At 42.1% G+C, this 18,468-nt stretch overlaps 1 protein-coding gene across 1 annotated transcript; it reads left to right on the plus strand.

The window, feature by feature from the left end:
* Nucleotides 1–2,370: 2,370 nt before the first annotated feature.
* FUCA1 (alpha-L-fucosidase 1) lies at nt 2,371–18,002 on the plus strand. The gene is made up of 8 exons (XM_010989815.3): nt 2,371–2,797; nt 7,927–8,061; nt 9,914–10,051; nt 11,809–11,914; nt 14,276–14,476; nt 15,610–15,800; nt 16,918–17,017; nt 17,243–18,002. The coding sequence occupies exons 1-8, from the start codon at nt 2,406–2,408 to the stop codon at nt 17,381–17,383; spliced, it is 1,404 nt and encodes a 467-aa protein (XP_010988117.2). The 5' UTR covers nt 2,371–2,405; the 3' UTR covers nt 17,384–18,002.
* The last annotated feature ends 466 nt before the right edge of the window (nt 18,003–18,468 follow it).

Consider the following 18,468-nt stretch of genomic DNA (forward strand, 5'->3'; position numbering starts at 1 on the left):
TTGTTGATGGTTTTCTTTGCTGTGCAAAAGCTTTTAAATTTACTTAGGTCTCATTTGTTTATTTTTGCTTTTGTTTCCTTTGCCTTAGGAGACAGCTCCAAGAAAAATGTTAGTATGATTTATGTCAGAAAGTGTTCTGCCTATGTTTTCTTCTAGGAATTTAATGGTTTCTAGTCTTACATTTAGGTCTTTAATCTTGGTGACTTTTTTTAAGGACACTAGCATTGGATTAAAAGCACACCCTAACCCAGTATGATCTCATCTTAATTTGACAAATTACATCTCCAAAGATTCTACTTCCAAAGAAGGCAACATGCACAGGTTCCGAGTGGACATAAAGTTTGGGAAGACACTCTTCAACCCAGTACAGCCCCCGAGGACAAAGTCCAACCCTCTAATACAGCCCATATTGTGGACTGTGTTAAGTGGGAGTCACTGGCGTATCTGCCCCTACGAGATGAGCTCCATGTTCATCTCTTAGTTCCCAGTGTTCTGTGAAGACCCAACATAGAGTCTTAAGGGGGATGGTCAATATCTGTGGAACTGAACTGCTTCTGAAAAGATTTCAATTGAATTTTGGTAAATTCAATTTTATTGTAACCCCAATACCTATATTTCTGTAAGGCAAAGAAATGGCATGCTTTTTTAAAGGTGGATTTGGAGCTCCTTAAAGCTGGAACACACCTTTCTTTATTCATTGGTGGGGCCCTTTCTCATCCCAGCAAAGGAAATGCCCAAATGTCTGGCATAAATTGATACTCAGTAAATATTTGTTTAGCAAATATAGTTTAGAAATTGTTGAATTAAATGCACTTCTGCACTTCATACCCCTCTCCTTTCACAATCACACTCTATTTCTGCTGTAAGTAATGAACTAGAGTTTATGGAGGGAGAGAGCAAGAGGTAAAGGGGACCCTGGATATCACTGAGGACTGCCCTCATTGTTTAGATGAGGAAATGGACCCAGACAGTGGACAAGACTTGCCCAAGGAGACCCAACAAGGTGGTGTCCAATGCAAAAAACCTAGGTTTCCCAACTTCCAGTTTTTCCACTCTGCTGTAACACCTCTCATCTGCCCTGCAGATTTAAGTTTTGGTTGAGGCTAAGGAGAAATGAAGGTCACAATGTCCTATTTTATCTCTCCCAAGACGAGTTCTGTAACATCAAAGACCATTACTCACCCTGATCACTAGAAGATGTGTACAGATTTTTTTAAGTGTCTGTGCTTACTGTTGGAGACAATATTTCAACATAATCTTGCAGAGGAAGAAACAGAAGATAAAATAGCACGAGCTATTGTGTTTCCTTATCACTCCTAGAATGAGGAAGTGCTTGCTTCTGTCAACACAGACTTTGTTTGACACGCTCTCTTGCACCCTCCTGGGTGCATTTGAGAGCAGCATTTGAGAGACAGTCTCTGCATCTGGGTACTGGTCCCATTTCTGACCCAAACTAGCTGCATGACCTTGGGCAACTCCGATCTTCTCTCTGGGTCTCAGTTTCCTCTTCCATAAAACGGGGAGAGTAAGGAAGGGGATAGTGTCAAGGACCCCCAAAGTCCCTTCCAACTCTGACATGTGGCAGTTCTCTCACTGATGTGTAGAGACCAGCTGTGCCACGAGGGGTTATTAGACCTCTCACACTTGATAGCCTCACCTCCTGTTTGAGCAAGCACAGCATGTACCAATTGTAGTGGAATTTGGTGACGTCCCTGCCAGACAAGGTTCACACAGGTACTCCTTGGGCCCGAGGCTCTCAAGTTGCTCACCTTGTTACTCTTAACATGTTCCTTCGGGGAGGCCTACGCATGAGTCTTGTTTTTCCAACGAGATGTTAAGCTCTTCGAATTGCCTCAGAATCCCAAAGCAAGTTCAATAAACATTAGACGGGCAAAATGGTCACACCTGTTCTTCCTCTTTCAGCGCGCACTTTTCTTCCCACCTCTCCCTTAAAAAGCTTCCTCCCATTATCCTTCCACCCCGTCATTTCTGCCAGTGCTCTTACAATGCCCTTCCATCTGGTATTCCTGCCTCCAGGCTTGCTCTTCTATACTACAGCTCAAAAAGTGTCCTATAGCTCCCAACTGCCAGATGGACCACTCCCAGTTCTATGCTCACACCCGGCCTTCCACACCCACATGATTCAACTCCGCGGTGAAGTCTCTTCTAAAGTTTTCAATCCTGCATCAGCGGAGCGCAGTCAACGCCTCCTTAAGTCTTTCTCCCACTTGAGCGCCAGAGGGCGCTGCAAGAACCGTCCACCCGGTGGGGAAGAGACTCGGTGGCCTAGCAGCCTGGGTTGACCCACCCCTTTTCCTTTCCAGCCAATCATTAGTTAGGGTGGGCGGGGCCGCGTGCGCCCGCACCTACGCATAAAGAGCGGGCGGTGAGGAGTGTAGGCTGAGATGCCGTCTCCCAATATGGGGCCGCGGGGGGTGGTCGCCGAGGAGCTGCTGCTGCTGCTGCTGCTGGTGCTCGGAGCGGCCAAGTCGGGGCCCTCGGCTCCTCTGCGCCGCTACACTCCCGACTGGCCGAGTCTGGACTCCCGGCCGCTGCCGGCCTGGTTCGACGAGGCCAAGTTCGGGGTGTTCGTGCACTGGGGCGTGTTCTCGGTGCCGGCCTGGGGCAGCGAGTGGTTCTGGTGGCACTGGAAGGGCACGAAGGTACCGCAGTACCAGAGCTTCATGAACGAGAACTACCCGCCTGGCTTCAGCTACGGAGACTTCGGGCCGCAGTTCACGGCGCGCTTCTTCCACCCGGACAGCTGGGCAGACCTGTTCAAGGCCGCCGGGGCCAAGTGAGTGCCGCCGCGGGGGCGGGCGGGGCGCCCCTTTCCTGGCTTGGGTCGGACTGGGAGCGCTGGGAGGGGGCTTAAGCAGGTGGGAACCGAGCATGGGGAGGCGAGAAGACCTGCCGGGTTACACAGCTGTCCGACTAACTTCGGGTACCCTGGGTCCTGTGTTTTGCCTCTTGAAGAGTGCAGAATTGAATGTGGCAGGCTGATCATAAGGAGAAGGTGCATCTGGGTGGGAACTAGAAGATAATAAAGGTTTCAGGGAGACAGTGGGCTGGAAAACGGGCAGTGGCGACACCTCTTTATCGAGAGGATTGAGTTAGATGACCTCTGATGTCCCTTCCTGGTCAACAAAACAAACAGGATTCCAGGCTTTTAAGCCAAAGGTAGGTAATCTGATCCTAGTTCAACTGCGAAGTTGAACATGGCATTTCACCTCGCTGAAGCCTCTTTCCACAGATATAGAAGGAGATTATGTTCTTCCTTCAGGATTTGATATCTCCCCAAGGGAAAAGGAGGGAAGGGAGTTCTGCTGCAGAGTATTTGGGCAACAGCACAGATTCTCATTCATCTGCTCTTCTCAACACCTTGCACACAGAGTGCTCAAGAAATGTCTGAATTGTTTGGAGAGCTGTTGGAACTTGTGTGTGAAGGGTTCAGAGAACTGAAAATGTAGAGCACTGGAGTGGGGAAGAGAGAGGCAAGGACTCAGGAGACTGTTGAAGGCTGGGGCCAGTCCTGAAGGATTAATCCTTGAAGGCAAGATGTTGCCAGTGTTAAGTCAAGTCAACCCTCAGCTTCAAGGATGAGTTTGGCTGAGAGGGAAATAGATTGGAGCAGAGTAAGAATGGAGGCAGGTGGCTTTTCCAGCTCCTGGCTTAGGTCAGTCTTCCACCCTTGCCTGTCTCCTCGACTGTCTTCTGGGTTTTCGTTTCTCTTTTACTAAAGAGAAATTGCAACTGATGTTTAGTGCTTGCAATAAAATGTATTGGAACATAGAGCTTGAGTAAACAGAGGAGGAGTTCACTGTCTTCCAGGAGCCTTAGAAGTCCATAATTTTCAAATGAGAAAAATTAAAATATGGGAAACATCCTTTGTCCAGACCTCTTATTTTATGGACAAGATGAGTGGCCCAGAAAGAGGACGGGAACTCATGTCCTAGACTCTAAATCCCATGACTCTTAAATGGAGGGTTCTTTCCACCAGTCCACGGGTCTGCAAATCATGGCCAGAGGATTGGTCCTCTGCTTACTTTCTTGATGTGAGAAGGATTTTTACATTTTAAAAGAGTTGTTTAAAATATATATATACCACAGAGAGGAATGTGGCCCACAAAGCCTGAAATTCTGTCTAACCCTTAAAGTGTGGACTCCCCGCGTCGGCCAGTGATTAAATGATCACGTGTGGGCATCATCTATTTTTCTGCCATAAAACCAAATGAAATGTTGGGTGATTTGGTTGTCATTTCAACACTGGCCTTTTCTCCCTAGCTCTTTTGGCCATTTGTCACTTCTGTAAGTGAGAGGCGATTCATACGGGCTTGGTAAAACAAATAGCTTACTTTTCTATCATCTGCTATTTCTAGTAGAAATTTCTTTCTCCTTTAGGGCAAAGGGTTTTGTTTTTGGTTTTTTGGGTTTTTTTTAAAGCTAATCATTAATACCCAGAAGGGTTGAAGAACTGGAGTGCTTAGGTGTACAACTTTCCCCTTACCTACTCCTTCGTTCCCTCTGAGCCTCCTTTTTGGCTGGGGACGAGGGACTGTGACTTCCTCAAATTTGCTTTTATTCCTGGAGCAATACCCAAGAGGAGTCATGACTGCAGCGACTTCCTGGTTGTCACTAATGTAGTCACTCATACAAGTACAGCTGGACAACACAGGTTTGAACTGCATGGGTCCACTTATACGCAGATTTTTTGCCAATAAATATATTGGAAAATTTGGGGGAGATTTGTGACAACTTGAAAAAACTCACAGGTGACTCACATAGCCTAGAAATACCGAAAATTAGGAAAAAGTTAGGTATGTCACAAATGAATAAAATATGCAGATACTAGTCTATTTTATCATTTACTACATGAAATATCTACAAATCTATTATAAAAAGTTAAAATTTATCAAAAGCTATGCACACACACTATACATGGTGCATTTGCAGAAATGGAAAGAATCATAAAAATGCAGTATTAAATCATAATGGTGTAAAATTAACTGTAGTATGCACTGTACTACTGTCATAATTTTGTAGCCACCTGTTGCTGTCATGGTGGGCTCAAGTGTTGTGAGCATCCACTTAAAACACCATGTGATGCTAATCATCTTCATGTGAGCACTCATCTTGCCAGTAAATTTTGTATCTCAAGAAAAAGTGATCTCTTGTGGTTCTCACATATTTTTCATCGTATTTAGTGCAATATCATAAACCATGGGACCTATACAAAATGCCTCTGGTGATGCTGGAAGTGCTCCCAAGGAGCAGAGAAAAGTCATGACATTACAAGAAAAAGTTGAATTGTTTCTTATGTATCATAGATTGAAGTCTGCAGCTGTGGTTGCCCACCATTCCAACATGAATGAATCCAGTGTAAGGACCACTGTTGAAAGAAAAAAAAAATTCATGAAGCTGTCACTGCAGCTATGCTAGGAGGTGTGAAAAACCTTGCACTTTTTGCAAAATACCTTTTTATCTTGTATTGAAATGTAGCTTTTACGTGGGTGCAGGGTTGCTCTAAGAAAGGTATACCTAAAGACTCTAATGGGATTCGAGAAAAAGCGAGTCATTGTACAACAACTTACAGCAGAAGTAAGGTGAAAGATCTAAGCCAGAGAATTCATCACCAGCAAAGGATAGTTTGATAATTTCAGAAAGAGGTTTGGCTTTTAAAATATCAAGATAATGGGAGAGGCAGCTTCTACCAACCAAGAGGCAACTGACAAGTTCCCAGATGCCATTAAGAAAATCATTGAGGAGAAAGGATGTCTACGTGAACAGGTTTTTAATACAGATGAAAGTGCCCTATCCTAGGGAGAAAATGCCACAAAGAACATCTATTGGTAAGGAAGAGAAGAAAGCACCAGGATTTAAGGCAGGAAGGGATAGGCTAACTCTACACTTCTGTGCAAATGCAGCTGGGTTTATGATCAGGACTGTCCTTTTCCATAAAGCTGCTAACCCCTGAGCCTTGAAGGGAAAGGATAAACACCAGCTACCTGTCTTTTGGTTGTACAGCAAGAAGGCCTAGACAACGAGAACTCCTTTTCTGGAGTAGTTCTATTGATTCTCTGTCCCTGAAGTCAGGAAGTACCTTTCCAGTAAGGGACTGCTTTTTAAAGTTCTTTTGATATCAGACAATGCCTCTGACCACCCAGAATCCCAAGAGTTCAACACCAAAGGCGTGTGCTTGCCCCCAAATACAACGTCTCTGGATCAGGGGGTCATGAGGACCTTTAAGGCTCATTACAGACAATACTGTATGGAAGGGATTGTCGATGCTGTGGAAGAGAATCCCAACAGAGAGAGCATCATAAAAGTCTGGAAGGATTACACCATTGTAGATGCCATCGTTGTTACAGAAGAAACTGTGGAAAAGCCTAAAAACAACAAATCCCTGCTGGAGAAAGCTGTGTCCAGATATTGTGGATTTATGAAAGAGCCAATCAAGGAAATCACGAGAGAAATGTGGATATGGCGAAAAAAGGTAGGGGGAGGTGAAGCGTTTCAAGACATGAACCTTGGAGAAATTCAAGAGCTAATAGACACCACACTAGAGGAATTAATAGAAGACAACTTGGTGGAGATGAATGCTTCCAAAACCAGCGCTAGACAATGAGGAAGGAGACTCAGAAGCAGCAGTGCCAGAAAACGGATTGACATTAGACAGTCTGATGGAAGGATTCTGATTATTCAAGACCACTTTTGACTTCTTTTCTATGTTGACCCTTCTATGATACCAGCAGTGAAACTAATGCAAACAGTGGAGGGAAGATTGGTATCATACAGAAACATTTTTAGAGAAATGAAAAAAAAAAGTCAGACAGAAATTATGATGTATTTCCATAAATTTACACTGAGTGCCCGCCTCCCCTCCTACCTCCTCCACCTCTGCCTCCCCTGGGGCAGCAAGACCAACCCCTCCCCTTCCTCCTCCTCCTCAGCCCACTCAACGTGAAGACGTTCATGATGATCCACTTGCACTTAATGAATTATAAGTATGCATCGAGCCGTACAGTTAGTAAATGTGTCTGGTGTGTCAGCATCATCACCTAAGTGTTCATTGTGTTCATGTGCGAGACTTGAAGTGGAGAGCCAGTCTGTACATAAGCATAGGGTAAGTGATGTCTAATATAAAACTAACAGTATAGCCATTTTTTTTTACTGTTTTATATCTTTGCTTTCAAAGAATTACATTACCATACAGTATGCCCCTCCCTCTCTCTCTTAGTAAAAATTTTATAATGATTCATTCATTAGTATATAGACTAGGCCACCGAGAAGCAAACATGCCGATTACACTAGGCTGCTATATAAAGCAGTCATGTTGCTGCTGCTTTGTTATCAGTGCATGAATCATTAAATCTGTAAAGAAATATAAATCTATTTTTCACATTGTCTTTTCACTTTTGATGTCTAGTGTTAGTAATACACATGATATCTACTTTGTTTTGTGTCTTTTAAGACAATATTGATGTAAGTACTGACAGACAGATGGTTCACCTGGTAAACACACCACATAAACTTATAGCATCAATAAATATAGTACAGTACTATAAATGTATTTTCTTTTCCTTATGACTTTCTTAGTATTTTCTCTTCTACATTTTTATAAGGATACAGTATATAATACATATAACACACAGAATGTGTATTAATCTTCTGTTTAGGTTATCAGCAAGGCTTCTGGTCAACAGTGGGCTATTAGTAGCTAAGTTTTGGAGGAGTCAAAAGTTGTATGTGGATTTTCTTCTTCACGGGAGGTCAGCGTCCCTAAACCCTGCGTTGTTCAGGGGGTCAACTGTACATTCCCTGCAGTCAAGTTCTCCCAACCATTTTAAAAGCCCAGGTCATGCCAGATAAGTTCACATTCCTGGCCCGCTGCCCGCTTCTTTGCTCACATAGTTTTGATGTCCACAGGTATGTAGTCCTGACAACAAAGCATCACGAAGGCTTCACAAACTGGCCGAGTCCCGTGTCTTGGAACTGGAACTCTCAGGATGTGGGGCCCCATCGTGATTTGGTTGGTGAGTTGGAAGCAGCCGTCCGGAAAAGGTGTGTGTCCACAGACGGTTACTCCATCATCTCTTTTAATCTAGCCATCCAGTGTACCGTGCCTCCTCCCCTCTTGTGTGCTTTCTAAGTCTGCATTTAAGGAGTACCCCGAAGGGCTTCTGGCCTTGAATTGCAGTGTTTGATGCTTGGCAGTTTTCATATGACCAAAAATGACACCATCAGAGAAGTTCATGGCCCTGTCTGGTTAGGTGAAGAGTATCCAGCATAGACCACAGTGCTCCATTTGCGTTCTGCTGAGTATTCTTTCTGGAAAGTCTTCCAACCCAGGGCCTTTTCCAATACCAAATGGAAGCCAGGTCTGGGTCTCTCATCTTTGTGTCCTCCTTAGCTGTCAACACAGAGCTTTGCAGGCATTCAGGGAAGGTTTGGATGAATGGTAGATCAGGAGAGAACTAAAAAGGACAGTTAAAGCAGCAAAAAGTGAGGTAAGGAGCCACTTGGTTGATTCTAATTATTGTTTTCTAATATTTGCTACTTAATAAGGAATAACTTCCTAAAATCAAAGAACTAGGAAGTAGCAGAGGTGGGATTTGAACCCAGGTATTCTGGTTTTGGCCCCTATAGTTCTGGCTGTATTTACCTGTAAGGAGGAAAAGTGGTCTGTGTGTTATGCCCAATCTCAGCTCTGTTGTGATTTGGCAAACTTGATGTCTTACATAAGAGGGAGACTAGCTGCCTGTTTGTATAAATAAAGTTTGATTGGAACACGGTTGAGCCCATATATTTATGCATTGTCTCTGGCTGCTTTCAAGCTACAATTTTAGAGTTGGGATGGAGACCACAAGGTCTGCAAAGCCTCAAATACTAGCCGGCCCATTAAGAAAGTATTTGCTGACTTATGTCACCTGTTAAATACTCAGTTTGCCAATGCTGTACTCTGCTAATTGTCCTGCTGTAAAAACTCTGAGATGTTGATTAGATCTGGACTTTAAGATCCTTGATTTTTACCTTCTTTGCATCTGTTTAGTCCCTGAGTCACATGATGAAGCGCTGAGCTTCAATTCTTTCTGCCTTATCTGTGCCTTTGCAATGTTATCTTCACTTCTTATTTGTATTATAGCATTTCCATAACACTCACTATTCCTAAGTCAAAACAAGCTTTATTGTGTGTGAAATAGTTCACTTTCGCCATGTTTCGTTTTGTTGAGTGTGTTAAGAACTACTAGTAAACCTTACAAGTGAAATGAGAAACCTATATTCATTAATTTCAACTACATAGAAAATGTTGCTAATGATTATTTCTGAGTGATAAGACTTTGGATATTTTATTCTTTATATTTGTCTCTGGTTTCCAATATCTCTTCAATATGTATTCTTTGCCAGAATACACATTATATTCTGACACACACAATATGACAAAATGACAGAGAATTTTTTTTCTAAATAGGACTATATTTATTGAGATAATTGACAAAAGTTTAAATGATGTTTGGTGTTAAGGTATTTATGTATAAAAATAATTTGTTACAGTATCGAAAACACTATAGACCCAATCATTTTGCTTAAGTGAATGATAAGAGATAATTTAAGGAAATGGTTTTGGCTCCTGCATGCCCTGTGGGTGAGTTTCACTGAGATGTAAAAATGCTGCAACTGATTTTTCTTTTTCTTTCTTTTTTTTTGATTTTTTTTGGGGGGGAGAGTGGGTGGGTAATTAGGTTTGTTTATTTTTTTATTTGTTGGAAGTACCGGAGATTGAACCCAGAACCTCATGCATGCTAGGCATGCACCCTACCACTGAGCTATACCTCCCCCCTGCAAATGATTTTTCTAAAAATAAATTAATTTTTCTTTGCCTAATGGTTGTTGCTGTCCTGTTTTTCTATTTAAGGAACATACGCTATGGACTCTACCACTCACTCTTAGAATGGTTCCATCCTCTCTACCTACTTGATAAGAAAAATGGCTTCAAAACACAGCATTTTGTCCATGCAAAAACAATGCCAGAGCTATACGACCTTGTTAACAGGTAAAAGACAGACCTGTTTTGGGCCTTATGACTTTCATCAATGACATCTGAGCTTCTTACAGGATACTGCTAAGTTGAGGGGAAGAGGGAAGGAGTAGGATATGAAAAAAATCTAGAAGACATCAAAATAATAAATGCAGTGGTTGTGTTTAAGACAAAACATATTTTTTCTTGCTACTTTCCAAAACTTCTGAAGTGTGGTCATATTGCCTTTATAAAATGAAACAATCAAACCAACCCTAGGATGGTGGTAAGTCAAAACTTCAGGTCCGTCCTCGTATGCTGTTTTCTTTGCAGGACCCTGGAGAGGGGCAGCATGGTCTAATGGTCCCTGCATAGGATTTGGTGCGGAGCAGACTTGCATTTGAATCCTGGTTCTTGTTAACTTAAAAGCCTGAAACAGGTCACCCTTCTGAGCCTCAGATTCTCACTGGGTAAAGTGGGAATGATAATGCCTTCTGTATAGGGCTCAGAATAATACATGAACAGTATCTGTCACTATGCCTGGTACAGAATAAAGGTGTTATTATTATCATTATTCTTAAAATGGCCACTTTCACTTTGGGATTTGTCACTAGTCTTCATGTTTTATTCCGAGTTTACCCTTTTTACATCTGGGAGCTTCTGGGGGATGGTGGGCCTTTAAAGATGAAGAGGCAGCCATCTCTGCCTGGACTCTCATTGTAGACCAAAAAACCAAAACCGAAAACGAAAAAAATAAAAAAGCTCCTTGCATGCAGATGACTTCTCTAAGGAAATAGTACAGTTGTAAGAGACCAGCATAGACTTGGAGTCAGACAGAACTAGGTCGGAAATCCACTTCTTTTTTCTTACTGATTGTATAGCCTTGACAAGCTACTTAGTCATTCTAGTTCTCAGTTTCTTTACCTGTTTATACATCACAAGGTCATTGTGAGAACTAATGAGGTAATGAGGATAAAGCGCCTCGTACAGTCTCTTGTACGCAGTAAAACACGGACTGTCTGTGTTTATCTTGCCTCTTAAACAGGCGGTCTTCTTCCTGGACTCAACCTGCTGTCCTGAGTAGCTGCAGAGTACGCCATAGGATTAGGCGTCAGGCAGATTTGCCTGTTGGTTCCAGCTCCTGTTACAAGCTTTGTCACCGTCCCCTAAAATAAATTGCCCTACTGAGTACCAGGTTCTTGCTCTCTAAAGTGGGAATAATAATGTTTACCTTATAGGTTTAAATACACACATACTCTCATACCTTATAAGGCTCAGAGTAATAATACGTGAAAGATGCAACTGTGGCTCAAGTGAATTTAATAGATTTTTTTATAGTGAAAGCTTTGGGTCCTTGTCCCCAGAAATGCATTTGGCGAAATAGTTCTAGTTCTTCGTACATCTTAAAAGCAGCAACCTTAATCCTGTGGCTCTGGAGCACCACTCCTTTCATTGGAATTAGTTACTGGAAGGAAACCAAATTATATGTGTACTAATTACAACTCTACTTTTTAATTTAAGAAATTACAAAAAAAAAAAAAAAAGACTTGGGGAAATATACCAAAGTGCTGTGTATTAAACAGTGATTGTGTTAGCTAAGGGGTTTGTGTCTGTGTATTGTCATTTTTATGTCCCTTTACTTTTCCACTTTCTCTGCACCGTGATAGTTTCATGGTACTTTTAAAACTTTGAGAAAATGTAATTGTAAATATTTGTTGCAAAGATAGATCAATGAGACTCTTACTGTGAATGGATTCAGATAATAAACTTTGTTCTGACTGCACGTCTCTCAGGTACAAACCTGACCTGATTTGGTCTGATGGAGAGTGGGACTCTCCCGACACTTACTGGAACTCTACAGGTTTTCTCTCTTGGCTCTATAATGACAGCCCAGTCAAGGTATGTGATTGTAAGACTTACCTCTTATTTGTCTGCTATGATAAAAGAAAGTGAGGATCCAAGATCTGAAGTAATAACAATAAAGACAACAGAACAATAATAAATAGTAATATTAACATGGGTGTGATAGGGACCAGGGGACTTAACAAATATTAAATGTTTCTCCTTTAATTCTTCCCTCCCGCCTTCCTTGTAGTATGTACGTTTTCTCTTTTAATTCTTGGTTTTGACAACATGGGTTTAAATCTTGTTAAATTTAAGTAGTAGAATAGAAATGATATGTAGAAGTCCCAAACCACTGTCGAGAAAATGAATTATTAAGCAAACAGACATTGTAAATGAGAAGAACACCCTAAAAATTAATATACAAAACATATACAATTAAGTGGTAGGAATAAAAATGCGAATATCTATGACTTCAGCTACTTTATGTTACATAGTTTAACTCTCAAGGAGAAATTTCATATTCCCTTATATCCAAATTCTTGAGGGAACTTTCCCTACCTCCTCCTCTTCCCCATAATCAACACTGTCACATTGCATAATAGCTGCCCATTTATAGTTTGAATTTCAAAGTACCAGAAGTCTTAATCTTCACTATAGAAAATTTCAAAAATTTTATATATTCTGGATTTGTTGTGGATTTTAAAGAGAAACCTAAGTATAAGACCTGTTTGAACTGAGCTATCTTGGTAGATTCATAAACCTCTAAGGATCTCATTGGGTAAATATTACTAAATTCCGAAACTGGGAAGAAAGAAAAAAGACAAAACCCTATGTGACAAATAGAGACAAATGAAGAGTGGTTGTCTGGGACTCGCCAAACATGTGGGGACTTCCAGTGGTGCGGTATCATGGTTCTCCCCCAGTGGTCCCCACACCGGGGTGGCTCAGATGTGGACCCTTGGGTGGGATGCTGCAGACCCGGTTTGCCCACTCCTGTTCTGAATGTCTTCTCACATGTTAGGAGAGAGAGTTGTCTTGGCGCTTATACTCATGTTGGGAAAGTACTTTTAGGAGAAACAGCCCCCTCTCCTTACTCTCCATTCTCTCTGCAGTCCCCACATGGCTCACTCCCGAGCTCTCTGCAGGTCTTCCCTGAGAGGGCATCTTCCCCGCCACCCTATCCAAAATTGCAGCCTGCCCATGGCACACTGTATCTCTTTCCCTGCTTTGTCTTTCTCTTACCACTTACCTGGTCTAGTATATTTCAGATATCATTTACCTTCTTACTGTCTGTCTCTGTCACGAAAATGTCAGCTTCGTGAGGGCAAGAGTTTGTATCTGTTCATTGCTATGTTCCCAGCTCCAAGAAGAGTACTTGGCCCAGTTAGGCACATAATAAGTATTGGTTGGATGTAAACTAAATCTGGTTCCTGACAATTTTTATTCCTTCCTGGAAGAAGTAAGAAACACTCCTGGATCAGTGTTCCCCATTTCTGTTAATCCCAAGTTCTGATGTGATGTCATATTGTAATTGTCCATGTATCTGTCTGCTCAGCTAGTCTCTGCTGGATCTCTGAGGGCAAGAACTCGTGTTTTATTCTCCTTGGATACCCCAGTGTGAGCCTCATAGCAGTATTAAACATTTACATTAAGATATTCCATGTAAGGGTTTCTCAAAGTTCAGCAAAACCTTGAAGGAAGGAAAAGAAGGCTTGATTACTGACTTTTATTTACCTAGGAAAAGGAGGTCAGGGTTATACAGTGGAAAGCATCCTGGGCTGGGTTCAAATACTTGATTCATAGTCCCAGCTTTCCAGGGGAGCGTATAGCTCAGTGGTAAAGTGTATGCCTAGCATTCATGAGGTCCTGGGTTCAATCCCTAGTACCTCCATTAAAAATAAATAAATACACCTAACTACCACCACCACCACCCCCATGCCCTGCTGCCGGGGGGGGGGGGGGGGAACACCATAGTCCCAGCTTTCCGAAACTCTGCCTGGGGATGTGACTTCAGGCTAGTCTCCTCCTCTCCATTTCTCCTCTGGTAGACTACGTGGCTTACCAGATGATATCTCTATTACATATTGCTAGACCAGGGTTTCTCATCCTCGGTACTATTAGCATTTGGGGCTGCATATTTCCTGGTTGTGAGGGGACTATCCTATATGTTGTAAGATGTTCAGAAGTACCCCTGGCTTCCACCCAGTAGATGGCAGCAGCACCACCCCAGCTGTGACAACCAAAAACTGTTTCTAGACATTTGCCAAAATTCCCATCCAAGGCCTCCAGTTGAGAACCACTGCTCTCAATCAAATCTGTTCCTTGCTTCCAAATAGACACAATTTTCAAAACTGTATTTCGTAAGGAAGCTAAATGGCTTTACTCCCAATGACCCAGCACTCCTTCCTCCTTTAGGATACAGTAGTAGTAAATGACCGGTGGGGTCAGAATTGTTCCTGTCACCATGGAGGATACTACAACTGTCAAGATAAATTCAAGCCAGAGACCTTGCCAGATCACAAGTGGGAGATGTGCACCTCCATAGATAAGCTCTCCTGGGGCTATCGTCGCAACATGGTGATAACGGATGTTGCAGATGAATCCACAATCATTTCGGTAAGAGCGCATGTGAGGTAGCTATCTGTTAACTGCTATGCCAAACTAACCTTATGACCAAGAGCAGTGGAAGCACTCGGGATGGAAGTGCAGGGTGATAGAACCCTTTTGAACCTCCTCATAAAATCCTGCCTTAAGGAAATAGGTCTAATGACAGAAGAGAGTTTTCCGTACAGAGGTGTTCTTCCCAGGATCATTTTCAGTTGGACAGATGGGTTGTTTCAATTTCTTGCAACCATTAAGGGATAATTAAGTAGATCTGGGGATTTTCTTTAACCATTAGAATGTTTCTGAATGTAATATGGGTTAATGCTTGGAGGGCATTAAGTTATGTATTGTCACAACTACAGAGAATTAACTGCACAGGAAAAAGACCAGAAGGAAACATCAAAGGTTAATGATGTGGTGTCTTTAGGGTACTGTAACAAATTGTCACACACACACACACACACACACACCCTACACCAGAAATCCTGAAGAATATATCTCTTTACAGCATGTTTTCCCGAAGGGGAAGCAAGTACACGTATATAACCTATCACATGCAGAGTGTCTCGAAATTCTTCTGGTCTCTTCCATCTCCCCAGAGTCTCCAGAGTACCTGCTTGAAATCTCTCCTCTCGGATCCCCGTATTCTCTCTGTATGGCTCCATGGGAGTCCTTTGGGGCCAGGTGCTTTATTTTCGGCTCCCCTGCTCACACTTGGTGCTTCTAACACACAACCTTCCCACCGCATATGGCACCACAGGAGGTACAGTGTCACAGGGAAGTGCCCGTGAGCACTCCCTGGAATTGAAGTTAATGTATTTCTCCATCTTGTAGCAGAATTTTTCAATTTTCTCATATTAGCCTATTCTGCTTTTATCATGACAAAAATATATAATATTTTCAGGGGGAAGGGTGCAGCTCAGTGGTAGAGTACATGCTTAGCATGCATGAGGTCCTGGGTTTAATCCCCAGTACTTCCATTAAAAAAAAAAAAACATACTATTTTCAAAAGAGTAAAGGATATTTGCAAAGCAGAGGGAGAATGTACCCTAGATTCTTTTTCTTCTCTTCATACCTGTGTGTTCTAAGCATTCTGCTAGGCCTGGCATTCAGAGCTAGGATTCCTTTGTTTTTGCTCTCTCTAGGAACTGGTTCAGACAGTAAGTTTGGGAGGCAACTATCTTCTCAACATCGGACCAACCAAAGATGGACTGATTGTTCCCATTTTCCAAGAAAGGCTGCTTGCTGTTGGGAAGTGGCTGAGCGTCAGTGGGGAGGCTATCTACGCCTCCAAACCATGGAGGGTACAATTTGAAAAGAACACGACAACTGTATGGTGAGTCTAGTCTTCTGTTGTGTGCAGCAACGGGACTGTGGCCGCTGCCGAGCTGGCATCTCCTTGGATCCACCATGGTACCAGCCAGGCTGGAAGTCGTCTTGCAAAAACCCAAAAGCTGTTCTCTTGCTGTTGAATGTGTGCCCTGATTTATGTTTTAGGCCACCAGGATATCTTTGACTAGTGAGGGAAGGTGGTAGGCTTGGTGAAAAATGAAGGGGCTACAAAGCGTCAATCAATTTGCTTGACACTGTTGCCCAGCCCCCTAAAAAGAATAACAGCTGATATTTGTACAGTACCTACAATGTACAAGGGTCTGTTCTAAATCCCCTCAACAATCCCACCATATCGATACTGTCATTATCCCCATGTTAGAAGTGAGAAAGCAGCTCAGGGCAGTAATATCACTTGCCTAAAATCACAAAGCTACTAAGTGGAGAAGTCGTGATTCATACTTGCAATTGTGGATCTAGTTATTTGACCTTGGGCTTCAGTTTTTTTCAACTGCAAAATGGGATGATGACATCTGACTTCCAAGAGTGGCTGTGAGGGTTAAATGAGATAATGTATGTCGAGTACCCTGCAGAGTGCCAGGCACATGCTAACTGTCCACCGAAAGACCTCTGCAAGTGTTATACCATAGGGTGGGGGTCTTTGGATCAGGGGAAACACATTCACCCCTCTGTTTTGGATGAGTTTTTATGTCATGATTTTTCATCCTCTTCTCTAAGCATTGTGAAATCTTAGAACAACAAATTTGTCTTCATTGCACACCTTGCCCATGTTATATCATTGGCTGTTCTCATATGCATCTGGAGTTGAACAAAATTTGAATAATGACACAAAATGACTTCAGTGTGAAATAACTAAGAGTTTAAATTTTTTAAAGAAAACTTAGAACCCAATAGACAGATAAAAATGAAATATATTGCCAGAAAGAGGGTCTTCTGGGGCTGCTTTTTTTTCCTACAGACTTTAACTGGTATTGAGTGCTTCCTAGTAGCAGTGACGGACTGAAGGTCTTGGAATTGGTAGATAACTGAAGGGGGAATGTGTAAGGTTATGTGTCAGGGTAACAAGCCAGGTATCTTTGACAATGATGTTTCTTTTTCCCCAGGTATACCTCAAAAGGATCAGCTGTTTATGCCATCTTCCTGTCCTGGCCAAAACATGGAATCTTAAGCCTTAAATCCCCCAAAAGTAGTTCGACTACACAGGTAAAGAGCCTCATTCAGTCCCGTCAGAGATGAAACTTTTCCTGAAGGAATTGGCAGGCCTTCTCTAATGCTTCTTTCCTTCCCCAGGTTTCTCCCATATTTATTCCCCTTTTAGACTGTCGTCCCTGCCCTGGCCCAGCGTGGTTCTTTCCCACCATTTTCAGGCCATATTTTGTACTCCTTAATACATCAGTGTTTTTTCCATTCCCTTTTTACTTCCTGCAGGTAACAATGCTGGGAGTCCAAAACAATCTGAAGTGGTCCAAGGATCCAGATGAAAGTCTCCTTGTGTACCTGCCACAGCTGCCACCCTCTTCTCTTCCAGTTCAGTTTGCTTGGACACTAAAACTGACAGGAGTGAAGTGATCGTTGGAGTTCAAGAGGAAAGGGACCCTGCCTACACTTTGATTTTCCTCTTACCACACCATAATTGTACTAAACTATTCTTCTCTACTCAGAGATGGCTTTTCCCACACATTTTAATAAAAAGAACTGAATGCACTACACTGATGTCTCACAGGATCAAAGATCTGAGATCCATTGCTAGCATACCCCTCTCTAATCAACAGAAGAAGTTAAGCTCTGAATTCATCCATACCTAACTTTGGCAATTGTCTACAATGGAAAGTTTCCTCCATTCTGTGTTTGATAACCTGCTTGCTTACTAAAATGATTTCAGATCAAGAGTAAGCCAAAGTCGCCCTGTTGCCTCGGGGAGGAGGTGAAAAGAATTGTCAGCCTCCACGACATGCTATTTATTTCACATCAATTTTCCCACCTCCACCCAGGAACTGGTGAGCCTGGAGAGGAAAGAAAAAGCTATCTAGGTTGCTAATGGTCAGCTTATGTTTCCAGAGCAAACTAAGAGTTCTGAAATTCAGTCTTTTTACAGTGATACTATGAAGAAAATGACTGTGATTCTGCCCTGCTTTGTTAAATATGATCAAGTAAATAAATTTGTATGTCAAATCATTTCTACCAAAAAGCATGTTGTAGCTTTCTTCTTCCAGTTTCTATATGGACTGCTTATAGCCTTATGTTTCTGTTAAAAATAAAAGGGCTGTGGGGGGACCTGCCAAGTCTCCTTAATGCAGAGCAAAGAAAGTAATTCTTTTGTTTTTTCTGCTCCTTGCTTCATTCTTTTGTATTGACTACCAGTTCAGCCTCTTTAATTGTTATAGATTTAATCAAATGTTCTATTTCTTTATTTACTAGATATATTTAGAAGTCTTTACTCAACACTTACAGAAAATTTGTTTCTCTCAAGCACATATGAAACATCTACAAATGCAATAACCAAAGAAACAATATCATACAAATTACATAATATGTCTAAAATATAATTAAAGGACCATAAAAACTTAGAGGAAAAAACCTCGATATGTTTGGAAATTTTAAAACAGGTTTCTAAATATTTATTGATCAAAGAAGTTATTATACAGGGAATTATA

Source organism: Camelus dromedarius, chromosome 14 (genome assembly GCF_036321535.1).
Source record: "Camelus dromedarius isolate mCamDro1 chromosome 14, mCamDro1.pat, whole genome shotgun sequence".
Lineage (NCBI taxonomy): Eukaryota > Metazoa > Chordata > Mammalia > Artiodactyla > Camelidae > Camelus > Camelus dromedarius.